Genomic DNA, 23,783 nt, shown 5'->3' with positions numbered 1-23,783 from the left:
CCGCTACCCATTTTGATCGAGCGGGACGCCGCTCTGCTCAGGTTAGTTCAGATATTAGTATTCACAGGACGGATTGGTTTTGGTGTGGGATACATTAAGGAACATTGGAGCTACACCATTGAATGATAGAGGTGGACTTATCAGTTACCTTCGGTTCATTTCAGTTCGATTATTTTAGATCGTCGTCATCGATATACTGTTGCTGGGGCTGTATATTATTTATTTGCTACTATTTAGATATACCAATTGATGTCATTTATCTACATTTAGGATTTTATATTTTTATAGTGAGGCCAATCATTTTAGAATTTTCAGTATATTAATAAATGTATTTTATAGTGTTTCTCTATATGGTCCGAAATTTCTGAGAGTGCCCTGCTTTTTAACCTCTTTGTTCTCATTTCATAGTGATCGAATGAGTGTTCTCGATTGGTGAGGTGCACCTTTTTGGTTTACAGATAACCTTGTGCGACATCCAACCCCGTTTTCTTACATGTAAATATTAGTCCATATCTTTTGTACTCCTTGCGGTTCTGTTTGGTGATGAATGGGCTAAAACAATCCATTCCGCTAGAAAATAAATGGTGGTGATGGGTTTACACGATCTGCCGGTAAATCTGCCATTCTTTGTTCTTCTGTAGGTCTACGTGCCTTTCTGCAGACTACACATTTACTTATATACTTTGCTATAACTTTGCCTCCTTTCACAATCCAGTAACCACCTTCTCTCAAACAGCTTTGGGTAAAGCTTCGTCCTTGATGCAAGGATTTGTTGTGGTACTAGTGATCAATAATCAATCTTGTGAAGGTAGAGTTTTTGGGTAGAATTGCTGGATGCTTCACTCTGCTAGGTAACGATGCGTTTTCCAGTCTCCCTCCTACCTTCAGTATACCATCCTGCATAACAAGATTAAGCTTGTACAATGGGTGGTTGTTTGGAAGCCTTTTAGGTTCTTGACTAAGTCTTTTCACTGTAGAATCTCTGTTGAATAAATCTTATGACTGTTTCTTCAGCTTTCATTTTTTTCTTCTACATTCAATGATTCCTTCTTTCTGATTCCCTTTGCCAAACAATGAATTCGTACTAATACATTTATGACTGTATTCCATTTTGAACATCTGGCGAGTCTTTTTCAAGTATGTCATCTTGACACTTGGCAGCAGTGCTCAATATTTGTACAACTTTTACTTCTGGATCACCCATACACAATTCCGTGTAACCTTTACTGGACGTGATTTCCTTTTCCCAAAGGAACTCTGGGCCTTTGAACCAATTAGAATTTTTCAATTCTGTTACATTCAGGCCCCTAGAAGCATGATCTCCTGGGTTATGCTTTGTGTCAATGTGATGCCAATGTTCTGGATTTGTTATTTCCCAAATTTTCTCAACTCTGTTGGCAACAAAGATATGGAATCTTCAGGCTTCATTGTTTATGTATCCTAGGACAACTTGTGAGTCTGTCCAAAAATATTCTTCATCTATTTTCAATTCCAATTCTTCTCTCAGAAACTTGCTTACTGATGCTGAAACTACAGCTGCTGTCAGTTCAAGTCTTTGTATTGTCTGAATACTGGTAAGTGCAACTCTGACCTTCCCCATAACCAGGGCACAGTGTATCTTTTCTTCTCCTATTACTCTGATGGAGGAGCACTGACCATAACTACTGGCATCTGAAAAATGATGAAGTTCTATTTTCTTGTACTTTCCGAAATCATGAGGTACAAAACATCTGGGTATACGAACCTCTCTCAAGTTTTGCAGGTCTCGTATCCAACTCTCCCACCTTGGCCTCAAATTTTCAGGTATGGGTTCATCCCATCCTAACTTCTGTCTGCATAATTCTTTGAGGATCACTGGGGCCAAGAATCCTAATGGATCATATATAGAAGCCACTGCGGAAAGAATGGTACGTCTAGTTGCAACTTTCTCTTCAATAGATAGTTCAAAGAAGAACCTGTCATTCTCCACATTTCATCCCAATCCAAGTACGTTTTGAACTGGAAGATGATCATAATTAAGATCAACATTCTTTATTGTTGCTGCACGTTCAGAGTCACTGATGGATTCCAGTATCTCTCTGTTGTTGAGATAAATTTGTGAATGCGCAAGTTTCCTCTTGCGCATAACTCTTGGCTTTCTTTTACTAGTTTGATTGCAGATTCTGTGGACTATAGACTTATGAGACCATCATCTACATAAAAGTTTTTCTGATTGGCCAGGTACTTAATACCATAATTGGCCCAACCTGGAGACGATGCTACTCCAAACAACTGTTCTTTCATTCTGTATTCTGCTGGCTCTGTTTCTGTATCTCCATCCTCCCACCATAGGAACCTCAGGAAGTCTCTATCTTCATTCTTTACATGAAACTGGTGGAACATCTTTTCAACGTCACACATGACGCTACGGGATACTTTCTGAATCTACAGAGTACTCCAGGCAGAGTGTTTGTAAGATCTGGTCCTTTTAGTGGATGATCGTTCAATGCAACACCATTGTACTTTGCTGAGCAATCAAATACTACTCTAATTTTATCTGGATTCTTTGAGTGGTAAACACCTTGATGTGGGATGTACCACACTTCTCCTTCTTTAGGTTGATTATTAACTTTCTCTGCTTGTCCTTCTTTGAGGATGTTTTCCATGTGTTTCAAATAATCCTGCTTGAATTTGGGATCTCTTCCCATCCTTTTCTTCAAACATTTCAATCTTGCTAGGGCAAGATTTTTGTTATTTGGCAGATGAGGTCGTTTTCTAAAGGGTAAGGGCATTTCAATGTGACCTTGTTGATTCTGCTGAATACTTTCTTCTAGAGTGTGTACGAACTTTGTCTTCTTGGGATGCACTCTTTTCTTTAGAACTTATGTCTGCAAAGTCAGATTCAAGAATCTTGATTACTTTTGCTGGACTTACAGTTGGTAACTCTTGGACAAATATTCGATAACACAATCCTGTCACCTGTCTTGAGTTTGCGATCTGCTGTTTTCCTCCAACAACACCCCATCCTAGATCAGTTTGAACAGTGTAGGGTTCACCCTTTCCTCCTGTGATTACCTTTCATAGTACCAAGGCTTCGGGACAATCAACAGTCCAACACCAAACTCCTTCAGCGGGGACATTTCATGAGATATGGCAGATAGGTGCTCCTATTTATTGGTTGTTTCATAGGTAGGTATGCGATCCTTGATCTGTAGATCTAATGTGAAGTTTGAATGAAGTCCTCTAACTCTGTCCTTTGACTGTTCACTAATGTGTCTCTCCCCGTCATTGTGGTGAGTTTGAGCTTCACTGGTTCTGTAGCCACTTGTAATTTCTTGCAGAATCCTTGATCAATGAAGGTGACGTCACTCTGGGCATCCAGTAGCGCATAGGAGTATACCTTCTTGTTCCTCCTTTTAGGATTTGAAATGCAAACTGGTACAACCATTAATGTGCTGTTGCTTTCTGCTCCCCTTACTCTGCAAGAGAATACTGATACTTTCTTTCGATCCTCAGTATCTTTAGGTATTAAGGATTTATCTTTCTTTGGACATTCTTCATGTAGTGGTGTAGGATTGCGTCCTTTGAAAATGCTGCATGTGGCCTTTTTCTTACACTCCTTAGTAACATGGCCTTTTCTTAGGCATCCGAAACACAGTTGGTTTTCCAGCATAAACCTTTTCTTTTCATCTGGCGACTTCTCCTTCAATTGTTGGCACTTGTGTATGGAGTGGTTCTCTCCACAGAACATACATTTGAAGGTAGTCTGAAGATTTGTCGGTTCTGTCTCTCTACTGATCCCAGTAGTGACTTTGGACTTGCTCTCGTAGGTTTCTGGACCTTTTAGCTGCTGTGTTGGTTACAAAGCTAGTTGCTCTTGCGCGTCTTATATCTCTCACAGGCCTTTTTTCTAAGGATATTAAGACGTAAGATGTTACTGGATTACATACTATCCGTGCTTCCTTATTGATGAACTCAGAGAACTCTTTAAAACTTGGGAAGTCCCTACCTAGATCTAACTGTTCAGTCACATAACGATTCCATCTAGAAGTCCCTTCTTCGGGTAGCTTAGTTAGCATCCTGTGGTTTTCTAGATAATCGTTCAGTACTTCTAGTCCTCGTACATGTGGGATGGCATTGCTGCATGCTTGCAGGAAGTCACCATACTTTTGGAGTCTGAAGTGTTCTTTAGGACCTATTTTAGGCCAGTTATTCAGTTTCTCTCTAAAGGCTCTTTGTACTAAGAAATGATGACCATATCTTGCATTCAATTTTTCCCAAGCTTGCTTGTAGGCTTCTTCGTCTTTTCTATAGAAGTTACCTTCAAGAACTTCCTTGGCTTCTCCACCAACATATCTCTGAAGGTAGAATAACTTGTCAACTGGACTGAAGCAATAATGCTCAATGATCATTTCAAAGCTTGCCTTCCACTCTATGAACTTCAGTACGTCTGCTGAAAATACAGTAGGTTCCGGCAGTGCAGTTTCCAGGTAAAATTTCTCTCAGGGCGAGTGTCAAAAATTTAGGCCCAAAATTGCGGAACGCATGCGGACCCATTTTGCGGACGTGTGAATGGAGCCTAACCCCTACACAGTGTAGAGGTATACTGTATATTGTGTGGCACAGTGTACGTTATGTATGCTATATGTGTATAACATAAACATATTTCACATGAAAACTTAGTTACTTGGCTTGGCCCTTGGGGATCTCGAACACCACTTCAGCACTTTGGCCGGGGGCTCGGCGGAGCTGATGTGTTTTTTCCTAATGAGAAAGATTTCATAATAAGGATTAAGGAGCAGAGGGATAGCAGAGCAGAGAGAGGCTGGTGCTGCTACTAGGGGGTCATACCATGGCGGAGTAATAAAGCCCACCATAATGCCCTCCCAGTAGTAATAATTTTCCTTATAATATGCAAAACATACCCCCTTGTAATGCCCCCAGTTGAGCTAATGTTCCCATAATGTGCCAATATAAAATACCCCTTCTCAGTGCCCCCGTAGATGACCCCATAGTGCTCCTCTCCCCCCTTCCCGATAGTACCCACCATAATGTGTCCCAGTATAAAATGCCCTTATACAGAGCCCCCATATAAAATACTCCTTCTTTTTAGCCTCTGTAGATGTCCCTATAGTGCCACCCAATAATGTGCCAGTAATAAGTGCCCCAATAGATGCCCCCCAATCATGTACCAGTAAGATGTGCCCCCATAGATGCCACCAAATCATGTGCCAGTAGCCCCCCTTATGTCTGTGCCAGTAGCCCCCCTTATGTCTGTGCCAGCAGCCCCCCTTATGTCTGTGCCAGCAGCCCCCCTTATGTCTGTGCCAGCAGCCCCCCTTATGTCTGTGCCAGAAGCCCCCCTTATGTCTGTGCCAGAAGCCCCCCTTATGTGCCAGTAGCCATCAGCCCCCCTTATGTGCCAGCAGACCCCCTTATGTGCCAGTAGCCAGTATCCCCCCTTATGTGCTAGCAGCCCCCTTATGTCTGTGCCAGAAGCCCCCCTTATGTCTGTGCTAGAGGCCCCCCTTATGTCTGTGCCAGAAGCCCCCCTTATGTGCCAGCAGCCCCCCTTATGTCTGTGCCAGCCCAGCAGCCCCCTTATGTCTGTGCCAGGATTGTAATTTTTACATATAAAAAAACCCCCAAAAAAACGTATACTTACCTCCTCCAGGAATCAGGATGCGATAAAGGCCTCTTCCGGCCTGTGTCCCTCGCTGGCTCAGGCGGCGCGATGATGTCATCACGCCGCCTGCACCGGCCTCCGATAGGCTGCCGTCCTAGTGCTGGCAGCCTATCAGAGGGACAGGGAGGGGACACACCCCTCCCTGCCCTGCCGCATTACAGACATTTGTATCGCTGTCCCGAGGACGTCGATACAGATGAGATGACTTTGGAGATGAGTGAGCGCTTCCACAATGGAAGCGCAGCGCTCATCTCCTGCTGTGCCGTGCCGGCGCCCCCCTTCTGACAGCGCCTCGGGCGGCTGCCCGGCCCGCCCACCCCAAGAAACGGCCCTGGGTTCCGGAACGGAAAGTCTAGCTAGGACTGTCCTCTGTGGTCTTGCTGGGACAATGGTTGTAACATTTTCCTGAGCATTGATGTGGTATCTAGGAATAGAACCATCTATAGAAACAGCAGGTTTAAAGAGCACACCAAATGCTTGGAATAACTTCTTTATTAACTTCAACTTTTCTTCATATAACACTGCCGCCTCCGCAGCAGATAGTCCATGTACAAAACACGTGTTGAATTAAGTATCACAAAATGGCGGTATGCATAAGATGGTGGTTCAACTGTTTAATCTTGTCATTCAGCATGAAATTGTGGATATATTTCTCTCTTGAGTATCTGTACTCTCACATTAAGTTGTTTAAGCACTTTATGATCTCTCTGAGAGGTATATCTGAGGTCTAACTAATAGTTCTACTTGCTGAATTTGGTCGCAATTTGCAGTATGCAGTTAGCAGTAACTATTTGCAGATTGGTTGAGTATGATCTGGTATGGTTGTATACAATTTGGATTGCAAACTTTATAGTTTGCAATTGTATGATTTTATGGTTAAGTAGTTCGTTTGTATGCAATTGGTGGAACTGTAAGTAAACACACATATAACTGGTTCAGTATACAGTTCTAATCACTATATTAACAGTAGGAACATTATATAGCTGTTTGAAATATCTATTTTGGCCTCTCTGCTTCCATAAAACACAGCTCTTAGTGGAGTGAATGTCTGTTCAGCTTCTCTCCTCTGGTGTAATGATTCTAGCAGCTCCCTACTAGGGGAATTTCCCACACAGGCTGTGTGTGAGGCTGACTCCTGCCCAGCAACAACAGTTTAACTCTATGCTTTCTGTTGTTTCTGCTGCGTCATTGAGCTTACCTTACATCCATATAATGAATCTTAACGGCATATCATCTTTTCTGTGAACACAATATATATAACAGTTATATGACATCCAAACATGAAGTCACTAAATAACTCTGCTTTTGTCTTTAACACACAAACATAGGAACTGTATTAAGATTATTGGCAGGTCTAGCTGTATAAACACACAAGCTATATTAGCAACCTAGGACAGGTCTTAGCTGGCCAGCTACACAGCCGATCACCCGATGAATGAGCGGAACGCTCATTCATCTGGTGATCCCGTCGTTCGTCCAGGCACCTAAATTATTGTTTCTAGGCAGCAGATTGTGCTGCGTAAACAGCGATCTGCTGCCCACAAACCATGTAGGACGAGGGATCGCAATAGCGACTGCTCATCCACATACTGAGTGTAAATGCACTCTTCACCCCCACTGAACAAGCAGCCTATTGTCAGGAAGGAACGCTTCCCTCCCGATAACTGGCTGCTCCTCTCTACGCGTAAATCTACCTTTAGTGGTCAGTGCGAAAACTGCAGGATTTTAGTTTTTTTTTATTAAAAAATAAAAAGATATTGACATGCCTGGCCCACGGCAGTTGCAGAGAGAGCTGAGCCTCTAGGTGTAACAGCACTGCCCCTGTTGCTCTTAGAGGCTCATTTCCATATATTAAAACATTATTTTTTTTCAGTAATGCGGGCGCATATGAACATGGGACCAACACAGATGCCTTCAGCTGCCAAATACACATGTAACAGGTCAGCCAGTGTCATAGGTACAAATCTGCTGACAGATGCCCTTTAACACACCCGATTATTCTCTCTCCTCACATCAGGGGAGTCAGGAGCTCCCTAGACTGGCAGCTAGTGCTGCCAAAATAGCAGGTTCAACCAACCATGCTCTCAGTGGCACCCGGCCTGTGTGCAGCACACATGCGCCAGATGCCCCTGGAGGTTGCTTGTGATGGCTTCAACCAAGAAAGGACAGGCCTGTATGGCAATAAACCATGGCCACATGAATGGCAGCGTAGTTCTCTGCTGTGATTTTTTTTTTCTTTTTTTCCACCTAACAGGTAAATGCAAAAAATATTGACTTTAAAGGCTCATGCACACGGCCATAGACGTTTTTGGGGTTAAGAAAACAGATATCGGCCGCGTGTGTTACGCGTTTTGCTGAACGGAACGTCCGGCACCTAATAGAACAGTCCTATCCTTGTCCGTAATGCGTACAGCAATAGGACATTTTTTATTTTTTGGTGGGTGTCATGGGACAGACATCTTGTGCATCTTTTGCAGCCCTATTGTAGTGAATGGGTCTGCATCCGACCCACAAAAAATGTGGATCAGATGCGGACAAAAAAAATAAAAAATCAGTTTGTGTGCATGAGCCCTAATACTGATGACCTGTCCTCAGAATCCCCCGCTGATCAGCTGTTTGAAAAGGCAGCGGCGCTTGCACTTGTCCCTAGGCCGACATGTTCATCGGTCACATGGCCTAGGAACAGCTCAGCCCCATTGAAGTGAGCGCGTTACCAAGGACAACCACTATACATACAATGTACAGCGCGGTGCTTGGCGAGCACGGAGAAGGCTGCAGCGCTCATAGGATCGCTGTGTCTTCTCAAACAGCTGTTCGGCGGGGGTCCCGTGTATCGGACCCCCACCGATCTGATACCGATGACCTATCCAGAGGATAGGTTATCAATATAAAAAGCCCGGACAATCTCTTTAATACAAGGCACTTACTAATGTATTGTGATTATCCATATTGCCTTCTTTGCTGGCTGGATTCATTTTCCCATCACATTATACACTGCTCATGAGCTCCCAAGTCCGCGCCTCCACCCTGCAAAAGATAGAACATGTCCTTATCTTTTGCTGCATCTTGCGGATCGCGGACACTTTGCGGTCATTGGGTCCGCACCGCGATGCAGGGTGCACATGGCCGGTGCCCGTGGTTTGCTGATCGGCAGTTTGCAACATGATTGTGTGAATGCACCCTAAATCTTATCCAGGTCACTGCTACGCTGAAAAGTTTCTGCATATTCTGCAATGCTTATGCTACGTGCCGCCACATCCTTAGGCCTCATGCACACAACCGTATGTATTTTGCGGTCTGCCAAAAATACGGATGATGTCCGTGTGCATTCGGTATTTTGCGGAATGGAACAGCTGGCCCCAAATAGAACAGTCCTATCCTTGTTTGTGATGCGAACAATAATAGGACATGTTCTATTTTTTTTGCGGAACGGAATCGGAATGCACACGGAGTAACTTCCATTTTTTTCGGACCCATTGAAATGAATGGTTCCGCAAAAATAAAAACTGAACGGAAAGAAAATACATTCATGTGCAAGAGGCCTTAGGAAAGTGATGCGATTTCTGCCTGCAAGGACTTGTTACAGTTTCTAGTGATAGCGGTGATCTCCTCCTTGCACTATAGAGGTGTCTGTATTCTGATCGCCCTTTATAGACTTCAGATAGCAATTTACAACCAACTAATGGACCTATGTAGCCCAGACACCGCACATAAGCCGCCATACACTACAATACTACATCCTCCTGTGAATTATAGGAAATAGCGCGCCGCTCATCAACGGCCGTAAAGAAAACGCTGCAAAACTCCATCCAGTCGCGCGAGCCCGGAGCTGTGCGCGCCTGTGCAGTCCCCGGCTGTGAGCGCTGACACTGCGGCCGCCTCCGCCTCACTGACAGCTGCGAGGCTCCTCCCCCACCACGTGCGCCCTTCTTCCCTTCTGTTGACATTCTGCAGCAGGCCACGTTGTTCTGACTTCCTCACTTCCTATTGGCTGGCAATGCCGGCGAGCCCTGCCGGTGGGCGTGACTATGTAAATAAGCCGGGTAGGAAGAAAAAAAAGTAGCGGGAAATTTGAAGCGGTGTCTGACTGGAGAAAAGAGCGGGTTATTAACCTTCTCGTCACTGGCGGGAGCTTCCCCGATAACAAAGAGGGGGCGACCGTCTAATACACGGAGCCCGCCGCCTCCGTGTATAATAATAATGGCATGGAGAGAGAATTATACTTCATGTTAATAAAATGAGAGGAAGTTCTGTGACCTCTGAGGCAGGCTACACAGCAAACAAAATGTGATGTGGGGGAGGGTGCCGGCTCTGCCATATTGAGCTGCAGCACAGCAGGGTCCATAGAGCACATATATAACAGTGTGTGTAATAACAGGTATATTACACACATGTATCCGTCATTACCTGTATGATATGTTCATATCTGGTTAGGGCGCCTATTGCAGAGGTGCATGGTGGCAGTCTGCTATCATGTGTGTGTATATACCGTATATAGGTGCGATACATGAGAGAACCCATAATACAGCGTCACTGGCAGAGGCGTAAGCTCCTGGCCCCTATAACCAGACACATATAAGACCCCATTCAGACCGTATTTTCGGTCGGCATCCGATCTGCATGTTTTTTCGGATCTAATGCCGACCTGTTCGTTTCAATAGGACAGCACACCGCATGCATTCCGCATCCGTATGTCCGTTTCCCTGCCGGTATCCGTGCCTTGTGGATCCACAATTTGCCGACCGCAAAACGGACGTGAGGCCTAATACTGGCGGCTTCCTTTGTGGTAGAGCGGACTTTGGCCGCCCTCAGTACCAAGAACCTGGGTGCAACTGCAACATCTGCACCCTCCCTTGATCGTCTAGCTCCAGCCTGAATGCGTGTATGACTTTACACAGGCATTTCAAAATGGTGGCACAGAAGGAGCGTATTACACCCGAAGATGATGTGTGTACTGCTTATATCCGCCACCAGGTAATGTCCACGTTATAACGCCTTTAGGTCATCCATCACATTTTGATGTTTTTATATAATTTTTTCACATTTACAATTTTGACGAGTCGCTCCCCCTCAGGCCCCCCCCCCCCCCGTATTACACGCATGTTAAGTAGCACGCCAAGACCTGGCAAATGGTGAAGTGTAGTGAACTCCGAAACATTTATTTGAAACCTCTCAATACGCCATGACACCCCGATTGACCGTTGACATTGTATACGTTTCCTGATCTTCCTCTCAGGAGCTGAAATCCCAATTTTAGTAAATGGAAATAAACAAGAACCCAAAACGCATCGGAGCGGAGTCACACCTCTACTGTTGACGCCTCCTGTCACTATGTAGCCCGTACACACGACGGTGACATCGACTCACTTCCCGTTAGCGACCAATGTGTTCTGCAAATTTTCTCGAATGTCTCCGCGTAGACCTGCCTGGCTATGGACTGGGGGTCATGTCGCCGAGCACCAGAGAGCCCAAATGCAAACTATGTAGACGACAGAGCGCGTGTCTGGTATAGTGGACACGTGAACAATCGTCTACAGGTTTTCACGTAGCTTTTCGCCTCCATAAGGAGCAAAATGAGTCAGTTGTAAAGTGCATTTTTAGCGGCTGTGAGACCCAGACCCCCCCCCAACAGTTAAAATGGACAGAACTGAAAACACCATGAACCCTATGGTGATCCGGGTTCGGTCCACTTCACTTGTGGGGGTAGAGGGAACACGCGTTTGCATCCGAGTGACTGCATCTTACATATATAAGAACTAGTGCAACATGTAAAGGGTTAACAGCTCTTATATTTACTAAGACTTCTCACAAAAAGAAGGCACCCTCCTCCTCCTTCCTGCATTCTCCTTCTGTCCCCCTCCTCCACCATGACATAGTTAACACCTCTGCATTTTCTTGGCCAGGAATAAAGTAAGGTGAGGCCATATTAGTATGGATGCCACCCCCTCCCCCCAGCAGACCGGCAGGGCAGTGGTGAGGGGACACAACCTGTAGGACAGCAGGAGTAGTAGTATCAGCAGGGAGGATGGCCCCGGGCGCATGCGCAGTCCCCTCCTCAGCCCTATAAAGAGGCTTGGCGCCAGCTGATCAGCTGAGAACTGGACTGCTGTTGCCACTGGAAGGGTGTCTTACTGGTGAGTGCTGGGCACCGGCCTGCTGCTGCCCCTGCAGATCCCCAGCTTACACATGATCTTCTATTATATGCCCACACATTACTTGCACAGCACTGATGCCCCCCTATAGTCCTGTCTGTACACTATAGATCTGGATGTATCATGTCCATGAATGAATCGGGCGGATAATAATCCCAGAGCCACGTAGATCGCACACAGACCCTATGGAGACCCCACAGGACCCGCCTGCTTCCCGCTCATGACCTTGCGGGGGTCCAGTATTTTGGGGGAAGGGGGTGACCCTGCTGATCCCTATGTGTTCTATGTCAGAGCAGTGTATGTGCTTGTCTCTGGCAGGGAGGGGGTTAATGGTTTCCCTCTGTTTTGTGAAGTATTGGGGGTGTCAGATCAGTATTGGGGGCGGGCTGCGTGTATATTGGGGGGCAGCTCTGCCCGTATATTAGAGGGGGGCAGCTCTGCCTCCTATAAAGATGGGGGGCAGGGGTGGGGGGCTGTGTGTGAGACCCTGATCTCCCCCTTTCATATAAATGGGTGACGATGTGGCGGGTAAATGCCATCTGTCTGTGGCGGGTGTGTGTGAGAGGAGAATCCGGGTGAGTTACCCGCCTCCCACACTTTGGAGGGAAGGCTTGGGCGCTTTCTATAATTTGGCGCGGAACGTTCCCGGCTCAATGTCTGGGCCCTGGCACCCCTCTGTGTATAACCTGGGGGTGGGGGGCACCCCTCTCGTCTGCTCTGCACCTGGGCTGGGTGCCCCCTCCTCCTCAGGGGGTGCAGAGCTTGGCGGGAGTCTGCTGCGGGCTCAGAGCCGGCTGTGACAGGGCGGCCTGGGCGCCAATAAGCCATAGGTTAACCCTTTCTTTTACCGAGCTGACTAGATTTTTATATACAGATATCTTATTTTATTTATTTAATGCTGCTTTTTTTTCCTTTTTTTTTTTTCTTGCACTTACACACAAGGCTGTCATACCGCTTCCTGCCGCTAGAGGCTGCATCCTGCTCCTGAGCTGACTCAGCCCTGTGCAGCCACATTAGGGGGGCACATACTTTTACCATCTGTTGGGGGAAGGGGGGATATACATTTATCTGGAGAACACCCCCCATGTTTTTGGAAATGTATATTTCTTGCCATGAGAGAAGACGTGTGCTGCTGGCCATTTCTTGTTGTACGTGCCTAGTTCGCGCGTATATAAACCGTCTGACCGATGCTTGTGGTGGTAATCGGTGTCTTTTATTTCCCGTTTCAGGTTTGTTTCTCGTTTCTGAATAATGTCAAGAAGAAGGTGAGGCACTCGTACTAATGCATAAAAAAAACCTAAAACTAAAAAAACCTGGTTGTACAATATTCCAAGTTTTGAGCGTTGCCGCCTCATGCGCAGGGCTGTAGTATGCAGAATATGGCGCACATAGACAATCACAGGAGAGCCATGGGGGGGAATTTACTAAACTTTAACAGAGGGAGAAAAGCTGCAAATTTTTGCGCCAGATTTGCTGCTGTTAATTTTGCAACACCTTCCAAATAAAACCCCCAAAACTAGAGCAGGCAGTTGGCGGCACCAATATGTGGCAGATATGATTCAGTCTATCCTTTTTTAAAATTTTAAGTGCACTCTTGTTTTCACCTCTGCGGCAGCCATTTTGTGGACTGGATGTATACCTAAATATTATAGCATTCATGTATGACTATAGGCTGTGGAGATGTGAATGCCAGGGATTTATTTTTGGGTGCGGACCTATTCATTCTAATGGGGCTGCGACAGATGCAGGCGGCACACCATGTGCTGTCCGCACGTCCATTTCGGGGGCCCTGCAAAAAAAAGTTTATGAATGTGCCAGATTTATTCCAGGAATCTTTGCCCATGTTATGCCTTGCATGCATCTATTTTTCTGGGGCACAGACCTCTTAAAGATGTGCCTCTTCATTTGGCATATGGTATGCCCATGTGCTTTAATTTTTATTTATATATATTTTTTTGTTTATGTCTTCTCTCAGACTCGGGGATGCTCAACCTGTGGCACTCCAGCTGTTGCAAAACTACAACTCCCAGCATGCCCTAATGGCTTTAGGCTGTCTAGGCATGCTGGGAGTTGTAGTTTTGCAACAGCTGGAGAGCCGCAGGTTGGGCACCCCTGCACTAGGATATGTGATCATTCAGATAGGTGCGGGTCCCACCTCTGAAACCTGCACCTATCTCTAGAATGTGCACCCCCAAAGTGAAGGAGCAGAACACACGCGTGGAGGTGCTTGGTTTACTTCTATGGGAGTTGCAAAAAATAGCCTGGCGAGTGCACTTGGCTATTTTTGGAAGTCCTATAGAAGTAAATGGAAAGTGCACCATGCATGCACGGCCACCTCTCCATTCGCCTCTGGGAAACTGCCTGGAATACTCTGAGCTCCCATAGTGGTCAATGGTGGGTGGCTGCACTTTAGTGCTCTCTCCTTCACTTTGCAGGGCCTGTTCTGGAGATAGGTGGGGCCCACACCTATCTGGCGTAGGGCTCATTCACACAAATATTTCTTTCTGCATCTAATCCACATTTAATTTTTTTGCGCTGTCTGTTCCGTGTTATCTGCAAAAAATGGAACACGTCCTATTGTCCGCATTACGGGCCGGACGTTCCATTCCGAGAAATGCTCACGGCTAGTATCTGTGCCCTGCAGAAGTGTGAACGTTCGTGTGCATGAGCCATTAGCATTAGTTGACATCTCTATTTTGGAGATCTGGCACTAATTCCAGCAACCCAGTGCCGGACCTTATTGCAGTCAATGGGTGTCCAGCGGCGAGGTAGAGGATCCGGCAGGCTGCTGTCTGCCAGAACAGCCTGCTGGATCTCAAAATGGAGATGTGAACGCAGCCTTAGGCCTCATGCACACGACCGTTTGCCTTCCGCGTTTTGTGGAATGGGCGGCCCATTGTAGAAATGCCTATATAATATAATATATACCACGGATGCGGACAACACACTGAGTGCTGCCCGCATCATTTACAGCTCCATTGAAGTGAATGGGTCACGGCTCGGATGCGGACCAGGACTACGGTTGTGTGCATGAGGCCTTAGATGGCATATCCTGGTGATATGCCACCGAAGGCTGAGATGAGACGGCCCCATTAAGACTGGAGTAAGAAACTCCGGTCTTAATGTCCCCCACAATATTCCTCAGTGATGCAGTATGTTGGGACTTGTAGAGAGCTATGATCTAGTAGGGTACATGAGGTATGGCAAGATTGTGTCCTATTGCCATGTAGTATCGGGTAGGTGTGAAGCTGGCCATACACATTTGACTTTGCTCATGTGTTTGTCCTTTAACCTGCAGTGGACGTCTACAAGCAAGAAATGGAAAAAGCGATGCAGAAAACGAGTGTCCGTCTACAGTTGCTACAAGGAAAAGAAAAGCCGAGGTGAGGGTTCTTGAATGTTCTTGCATAAATCTCTGGCATTGGGTACCTGGACCCCCCCGTTAACGTGGCTGTAAACACAGGTTGGCATATCTGGCCAACATTAATGTGCAGGAGGGTGTCCAGTCAGGGGAGGTCTGGGCATACTGGATTTGAACATTCCTAGAATTTCTCATTACATGTGTGCTGAAATGATCAGGCAAATAACTTTGCAATGGTGGAGCCATAGTTTTACACTACCTGACCATTGGGCAGATCATCTGGAACAACCATTTAGTAGGAAATGCTTGGTCATCGGGTAATTGAATCTTTCATGCGGTCACCGAAATTGTTTGCCGATAATTGTGTTGTCTAAATGGCCTCTGTATGGGGACGGGCGATGGCATTAGCGATCGCTCCTCCCCATACTGTGGAGGTGATCGCTGAATGGAAATGTAGAGGTCTCCTCCACTGGTGAGCACACTTCCTTTCCAACAATCTGCTCACTTGAGCAGTGTAAGGCTCCATTCACACGTCCGCAAATGGGTCCGCATCCGTTCCGCAAAGGTGCGGACCCATTCATTTTCTATGGGGACGGAATGGATGCGGAGAGCACACAGTGTGCTGTCCGCATCTGCGGAGTGCGGCCCCGATCTTCAGCTCCGCAAAAGATAGAACATGTCCTATTCTTGTCTGCAGCTGCAGACAAGAATAGGCAGTTCTATAGGGGTGCCGGGCAGGTGTGTTGCGGGTCCGCAACACACCACGGACATGTGAATGGAGCCTAAGGGGGCATTAATAGAGTGCATGAGAAGTAACTTAAATCTAACTGTTGTGAAAGATTTGTCTTAAGTTTTTTTTCTTTATTTCAACACAGGAAGTGAAGCCTGCCCATGACGGTCAGTGGGACACGAAGAGACACAACTATGAGATCCAGGTAACACTGCAATTGCCCTTTTTGAAACTATAAACGACTATAAAAATCCTGACCTCCATTACATGTAAAGTCTGCAGATGGAACGCCACAGGCAGCTGCTGTCTGGGAGTCACTTCCTGTGGACTGCGTTTATCACTTGTGATGGTTCACCATGCTGAGTTGTGCACTTTGTGTTGTGCAGGCCTGCTGGTCACAGATAACGGCAGCTGAAGGGGCGACCCCTTGTATCCTCATCGAAACGCCACAAAAGGAAGTCTCAGTCCTGCCCGACATATCAAAGTTTGCACGATACCGGTTCCAGAATCTCTTCATCAGTCCATCTCCTTTGCCAGACCTCAGGTAAGACAACTTTGTTGATTTAGGGTGTTTACACAATGCTTTAAAAACAATAAAGTGTGTGTGTGTGTGTATATGTATATTATATATAATATTTATTTATTTTTTTATTAACGAAAACCAGAAAGGTAGGGAAAATGTATAGGAATAGGAAACATTAGTACACTCCTGGTCTTTACCCCCAACAACCCTGCAAAGTTACTTATGCTGGGTTCACACCTAGGCGTACTCTGTATGCGCGATTGTATTGGGCGTTTACATACGCGGCTCCGGAAACAAGCAAACGCCCATTGTCGTGCGTTACCGGAAGTCTATGTGCGGGAACATGTGACATTAGGCCCCAAAGAAGCTCTTGTACTTCTTGGGGCGAAGGGTGTTTTACAGCGCATTCGTACACGCTGTAAAATGCTCAGGTGTGAACCCAGCCTTAATTAAAAGGGTTCTCCAGGCTCTCCTATATTGATGACTTATCTTGAGGATAGGTCGTCAATATCAGATCAGCGGGGGTCCAACCGCACAGTGTGCACATGCCGTCTCTTCCTGCTCACCGCTGACGTCTATGGCAAAGCAGTGGCGAGCAGAAAGATACGGCGCGTGCCGTCTCCTCTTACAGCTGATAGGTGGGGTTGTCCTGAGAATAGTTAATCAATATAGGATAACATTATAATATAATATTCAAATTTTTCTTCTAGTTGGGGAAGTCCAAAAGATGTGTGGCTGAAAATGTTGAGTAAAGAGTCCAAATACATTCACACCAGCCGTTCACTACAAAACCACTCCACCCTTAATCCAGACATGCGCTCTATCCTGTTGGACTGGCTCATAGAGGTAAGTGTAACGCTTTATTACGTGAGATCTCAGGATGTATCTTCTCAATCTCCATAATCATCTTAATATGTCTTCACTGTATCGTCTCTCTTCCTTTTCAGGTGTCTGAAGTGTATAGTCTGCACAGGGAAACCTTCTACCTCGCTCAAGACTTCTTTGACAGATTTATGTTGACGCAAAACTCTGTTAACAAAAGTATGCTTCAACTGATAGGTGTCACCTCCCTGTTCATTGCATCAAAACTGGAGGTATGTGTGCTACCCTAAACTTTTTATATAGTGTTTTATATATAGATATATAAATTATATCATGACCTAAAATCTCTTGCTGCAGGAAATCTATCCTCCCAAACTTCATGAGTTTGCATATGTCACTGATGGGGCATGCAGTGAAGATGACCTTATTGAAATGGAACTAATAATACTTAAGGTAAGGTCTTATCCCTGTTCATTGCCAGGCACTGATGTGTTGTGTGTTTGTGGGTTTTTAATCCATTAAATTATTTATTTTTAAGGCCTTGAAATGGGAACTGAGTCCAGTGACTGCAGTTTCTTGGTTAAATCTCTTCCTTCAAGTCTCCTCTCTCAAGGACTCCCCCAAGCTGCTATTACCTCAGTATTCCCAGGAACAGTTTATTCAGATAGCTCAAGTAAGTACAGAACGACCTCTGGGATCCCACTGATGTCTAAAAGGGGCCACAGTTGTCTCGGCATCCTTGGCACACTTCAGTGTGAATATATAACATGACTTATAATGAAGGCAATGTGCATGACCTGGAAAAGCCCTCTATTACTAATCTCTGTATGGGTTTCTGCTTTACTAAGGGCTCATGCAGACAAACGTTTTGCGGCTCCATTTACTTCAATGGGGCTCCAAATAACAAATCGCTGGGCATTCCGTGGCCGTGCCGCAAAAAAATCCTATTTTCTGCATAACTGACAGGGATAGGCCTGTTCTATTAGGGGACGTTATGCGTTTTGTGGCCCAAACAGCCAACAGTTGTGTGCATGAGCCCTAACTGAGAACAGGAGCAGGGTTGGTAGGGTGTTATCCTAATTTTTATATATATATATATATATATATATATATATATATATATATTTATTTATTTTTTTTCTCAAATTCTCTTCCAAATTTTCACAAACTAATTAATATTTTTTTTTTATCAGCTTTTAGACTTGTGTATGCTACACATTACCTCACTGGATTTCCAGTACAGGATTCTGGCAGCTGCAGCATTATACCACTATACTTCAATGGAAGTAGTCACCAAAGCTACAGGTAAGGGGAAAGCCTGTAACATCTTTAGGCCTCATGCACATGGCCGTGTTCTGCGGCAGAGAGCGGACCGTGGTAACCCGGCCGGGATTCCTGCTGACAGCAGGAGCGCACGGCGTCATTGGTTGCTATGACTCTGTGCGCTTCATGCTGATGTACAGTAATACACTACTAGTGTATTACTGTACAGTAGCAGCTGCATGAAGCGCACAGCGTCATAGCAACCAATGACGCCGTGCGCTCCTGCTGTCAGCAGGAATCCCGGCCAGGTTACCACGGTCCGCTCTCGGCCGTGTGCATGAGTCCTTATGGACCCTTTAATAAAACAAGTATTGTGTAGGAAACGAGAAGTTAGTGCACTGCTGGGGAAAGTCAAATGAAAGGACTGAGCTGGATTATCTAATGCAGGGGTTGGCAACCTTTTGGCACTTCAGCTTTTGTAAAACTACAACTTGCAGCATGCACTTTTGCTCAGCAGCTCTCATAAATCCCATAGAAAAGAATGGAGCATGCTGGGAGTTGTTGTTTTACAAAAGCTGGAGTGCTAAAGATTGCTGGGAATTAGAGAGAAGTGAATTTCATCTTGTGAAATTCAATTATGGATTCCATTACCACGGACTAACGCAATTCTATGACAGAATGCCTTTAGAGGCATTCCGTTATTTATTTTGCAATAAGTCTATGGGCTGTATTAGGGTTGTTGCGGGTATCGAAATTTCGATACCCTTGTCCCGGTATCGATAAGATACCGGGCTGCGCTTCTGCGCAGCCTAGTATCTCTGAACATGAGCGCGCTGCTATCGGTGCGCTCATGTTCTCTCAGCAGCACAGGGAGAAGGAAGCTGTCCTCCCTCCCCCTGTGCTGCTGCCGCTGCCACCAATGAGGAGAGAGGGGGGGGGGGAGAGGCGGGCGCACTGCGCCACCAATGAGGAGAGAGGGGCGGAGGAGGGGCGGGCGCACTGCGCCACCAATGAGAAGAGAGGGGCGGAGGAGGGGCGGGCGCACTGCGCTACCAAATAGGACTATTCCCATTTCCCACAGAGCGGCGCCCAGCGATGCCCCAGCACTCACCATTAGTCCTGGGCGCCGCTCCGTTCGCCCGCAGTGTCCCATTACTGTCTCCTCTCCTGCTCCACATGCTGCTCATTACTATCGAAACGATGGGAGGAGACATCCCTGATGCTGTGTGCACAAGGCACAGAGCAGCAGGGACAGTGTGAAGTCCTATTCACCCTGATAGAGCTGAATAGGACAAGGGATGAAAGATCCCAGGTTCTCGCCCCTAAGGCTACTTTCACACTTGCGTTCAGAACGGATCCGCTCATATAATGCAGACGGTGGATCCCTTCAGAACGGATCCGTCTGCATTATATTGTAAAAAAAATTCTAACTGTGAAAGTAGCCTGAACGGATCCGTCCAGACTTTTACATTGAAAGTCAATGGGGGACGGATCCGTTTGAAGATTGAGCCATATTGTGTCATCTTCAAACGGATCCGTCCCCATTGACTTCCATTGTAAACATTGTAAGTCTGGACGGATCCGCTTGCCTCCGCACGGCCAGGCGGACACCCGAACGCTGCAAGGAGCGTTCAGGTGTCCGCCTGCTGAGCGGAGGCTGAACGCTGCCAGACTGATGCATTCTGAGCAGATCCGCGTCTACTCAGAATGCATTAGGGCTGGACGGATGCGTTCGGGGCCGCTTGTGAGCCCCTTCAAACGGAGCTCACAAGCGGACACCCGAACGCTAGTGTGAAAGTAGCCTAAGGGGGGAAATAGTTATTAAATAAAAAGTGTAAAAAAAAAAGTAAAAAAACCCCCCACCAAAATATGAAGTATAAATGACCCCCTTTTCCCAATTTCACATATATAAAATATATAAATAATAAACATATTACATATCGCCACGTCCAAACTATTAAAATATAAAAAAAAAATCTAGGTGGTGAACGCCGGAACAGAAAAAAATTAATAAAAACTGCGCGATTTGCCATTTTTGAACATGCGGAATGCACGTGGCTTTTTTTTTTTCCGCGTGGTATCGAGTATCGCAATACTTTTTCATGGTATCGAAACCGAATCAAAAATTTGGTATCGCAACAACTCTAGGCTGTATAACAGGATGGATCCGTTTTGCAGCCCATATACTTCTAGAATAACGGAATGCCTCTAAGGGCATTCTGTCATAGAATTGCGTTATGGATTCAGTTACCACGGACCATAACTCAATTCTACTTTTACCAGTAAACCGCAAAATAATTTCTAAATGAAATTCGCTCATCTCTATTGGGAGTGACTGGCCGGGGCATAGCTGTTGAACGTGTTGCTGGGTACAAATAGCTTAATTTAGCATCTCTGGTTCAATGGGGTGTGTTGAGGTTTGATTGTTGTAGACAGAATTGCATTTACATAAGCACGTTGAAAGTGGATGTTCATAAAAATTTAAAAAACCTTATGTCACTCTGGTCAGGTTTACTTGGGTACCCATAGTGTGGGGGCTGGTGGAGCAGGGGGTAAATTTTGGTGGGTTTCCAACTTTCCATTACTCCATGTTTAAATTTTCTAATCAACAGGTCTGGAGTGGGAGAACGTTTCAGAATGTGTTCACTGGATGGAACCTTTTTTCAACGTGGCACAAAGAAACCCTCCTTTTCAGCTAAAGAATTTCAAGAAGGTTCCAGAAGAAGATCGCCACAATATCCAGACTCACATGACCTACCTTGACATGCTGGTAAGTGTACAGCCGGTTCATGTTGTGAGTATGCCGTATGCCTGTCTCGTCACGTGTGTGTTCACTATAATTCCCTTTTGTATATTCTTGAGAATTTTATACATGTTCAGTTCACGCTAATGTTCTATATTAACTCTCCATCTAACGCGTTTAATTCTTCCCACAGGATGATGTCAAAGTAAAACTGGAGCCTTTCCCATTAGAAGGACAATCCCCAGTGTCTGTCGGTGGTATCTTAACTCCTCCTAAGAGTACAGAGAAGACTCCTGTATAACATTGGCAGAATGCTCTCTAAGTGGACGCTTATTCATCAGGCCCTCATGGCAGTTTATGGGAAGCTTTCGCTGGGTGCACTGAAGCTGGAAGACGTTATGGGTGGTCTTGCACTCTTGCCCAAGTGCTTGTATGTAGTTTACTAATTTATTGGCTCCTCACCCCCTTGATGGTATGGGAACGTGTATGTAAAATGTTTGTGCAGGCACTTTGCAATTTTAAGAAGGTTAATATAGTAAAAATCTGTTCCCTGCCATCAGTGGGACCAGTGTGCTTCCAGGACTTCTGTAAGTCAGGTGCCCTTTAAGATCTAATGAATGGGCTTGAAAGACAATGTTCAGAGCCTTTCACTTTTGCATTTGGATCCCGAAAAATGAACTTGTGCCTATGGTTTAGGGCCACGCCAGCAGGATTTCAACACCAACTTGGTTCTGGATGAATGTTTTTTTTTTTTTTTTTTTTTGTGAACTGCTAGGAAATAATGCCTAGAAAATTGCCTGGTTTTAGTATTTATTTCTTAGATTGGGCAGTGAGATGGCAGTAATCTATGTGCTGTATACAGTGATCGGCGCGGAAAATCTGAATCTATGAATTGCTATATTCGCTTCCAATCGAACTGGACTTTACTAATTCCCGCTAAAGATGGTGGTCGTTGTGGGAGTACCCAGCTTGGGGGTGCTGGCATAGGATATTAACTGCTGGAAAAGTTGTCCCTGATTGTTACTGAAAGGATAATGAATGTACAAACGTACAGCACCTTGTCCTCCACTATAAGGATGTGTTCACACGTTTTCCAAGTTTGGTTTTAATGGCTGCAGTTAAATCTTTCTCCTGCAACTGAATGGGGGCTCGTTTCTGCAGCGGGTGCACAGATTACAAACTTAATTCACTGCCCGGGACACTTGCAGAACTTTCTGCACCATGTGTGCTGTGAATATAACCTAAAATGGTTCAAACCTCGGAGCCAGTGGTGTGCGCAGCACTACAGAAAAAACAGTATTTTAAAAGCTGTTCATTTACTGTAACAGTTTTAATTGAAAACAAAACGCTTGCGTAGACGTGAGAACCTAATGCTGTGGTAGGTGCAGTTTTACAAGCTTCGATGAGGGGGATGTAGAAACAGTTGTTCCCGATAACTGTAAAAGTTTCAGGTGATCACCCGATACACGCAAACTCATCTGGCGGGTGATCTAGAGACATAATCAAGGCTGGTGTTCCCATACATCTGTCTTGGTTTTCCCTGCGTTGGAGTAAGATGCGCCTACTTTACTAAGAGGCAGATGCGTCTTAATGAATGAGTTGCATTTCTGGCACTGTGTGCCAGTCACTGAAATGTGGCTGGTGCAGACATAAGCTAGAACACGTTTTTGGTGCAAATTATGGTAAATCTGGTGGCCTGTGCCAAGCCCTGACGCTTTAGAAAAGTAGTGAGAAGTGAAAAAAGTTGCAGATTATGGCATATGCCATAATCTGCAACTTTCTAGCGGCGTCAACACTTTAATAAATGTCCTGTTTGTGCAGCTGATCTGCTGCCCAGGAACAATGATTCTATGGGGACAAGCTTTAGGGGGAACCTGTTTGCAGGAATGGCAGGGGGTCCCAGCAGTAGGACCCTCGCTGGTCTAATAGTCATACTTGGTCTGCTTTTCTCAGTATTTATAGGGGTTGCCTCAAGATAGCACCTATCCCGTGGCTAAGTGTCAGATTGCTGGGACCTCCAAAGATCATCGTCTGGTGTCCCCTGTTTGAATGGTGCTGCCATTCTGTTCAGATTGTATGAGACTGAGGAAAAGCAGAGTGCAGTCCCAGAGCATCTGAATAACATGGCGGCATGCATGCTCAAATGCTGCTCCATTCAGAGGTCCTGTATCCCCCTCCCCTTCTGATCAGCGAGGTTACTAGCAGTAGAACCCACCCATCATCTGTCCTGTGGATAGGCAAGTTTCAATCTCTTACATACAACTCCAGCTTTAAAGGGATTTTTCCAAAATTTGCTGGACATGGGCAATAGCACATTTTCCTTTAACTGGTGGGGGGCTTCCATCACTGCCTGTGGCCTGGTCATTGGCTGAAGCTTTTAGTGGGACTATGAACATTACACTCAAATGTTCTGAAATAGACTGGGTGCTGGTATTCTAAATACCTTTTTAACCTCTAAATCGGTATGTGGTGTGACGCTGCTAGGGGCTTATGTCATATTGTCACATCCGTGGAACATGTCTCT

General features: G+C 45.6%; 1 protein-coding gene across 2 annotated transcripts; it reads left to right on the top strand.

The window, feature by feature from the left end:
* Window positions 1–443: 443 nt before the first annotated feature.
* On the top strand, window positions 444–23,692 carry CCNE2 (cyclin E2). Of its 2 annotated transcripts, none has more exons than XM_044293426.1 (12): window positions 444–495; window positions 13,047–13,082; window positions 15,116–15,200; window positions 16,054–16,113; window positions 16,295–16,452; window positions 17,142–17,277; window positions 17,379–17,525; window positions 17,611–17,706; window positions 17,792–17,926; window positions 18,447–18,558; window positions 21,129–21,286; window positions 21,453–23,692. In XM_044293426.1, the coding sequence occupies exons 2-12, from the start codon at window positions 13,069–13,071 to the stop codon at window positions 21,558–21,560; spliced, it is 1,209 nt and encodes a 402-aa protein (XP_044149361.1). In that variant the 5' UTR covers window positions 444–495; window positions 13,047–13,068; the 3' UTR covers window positions 21,561–23,692. The 2 variants fall into 2 exon arrangements, with proteins under 2 accessions (XP_044149361.1, XP_044149360.1); XM_044293425.1 differs by lacking the exon at window positions 444–495 and adding an exon at window positions 11,771–11,799.
* Window positions 23,693–23,783: the final 91 nt, after the last annotated feature.

The sequence above is a fragment of the Bufo gargarizans genome, chromosome 5 (assembly GCF_014858855.1).
Source record: "Bufo gargarizans isolate SCDJY-AF-19 chromosome 5, ASM1485885v1, whole genome shotgun sequence".
In the NCBI taxonomy this organism is placed as follows: domain Eukaryota; kingdom Metazoa; phylum Chordata; class Amphibia; order Anura; family Bufonidae; genus Bufo; species Bufo gargarizans.
Note: the sequence above shows the minus strand (reverse complement) of the source record. Positions and strands in the feature narration are given on the sequence as shown.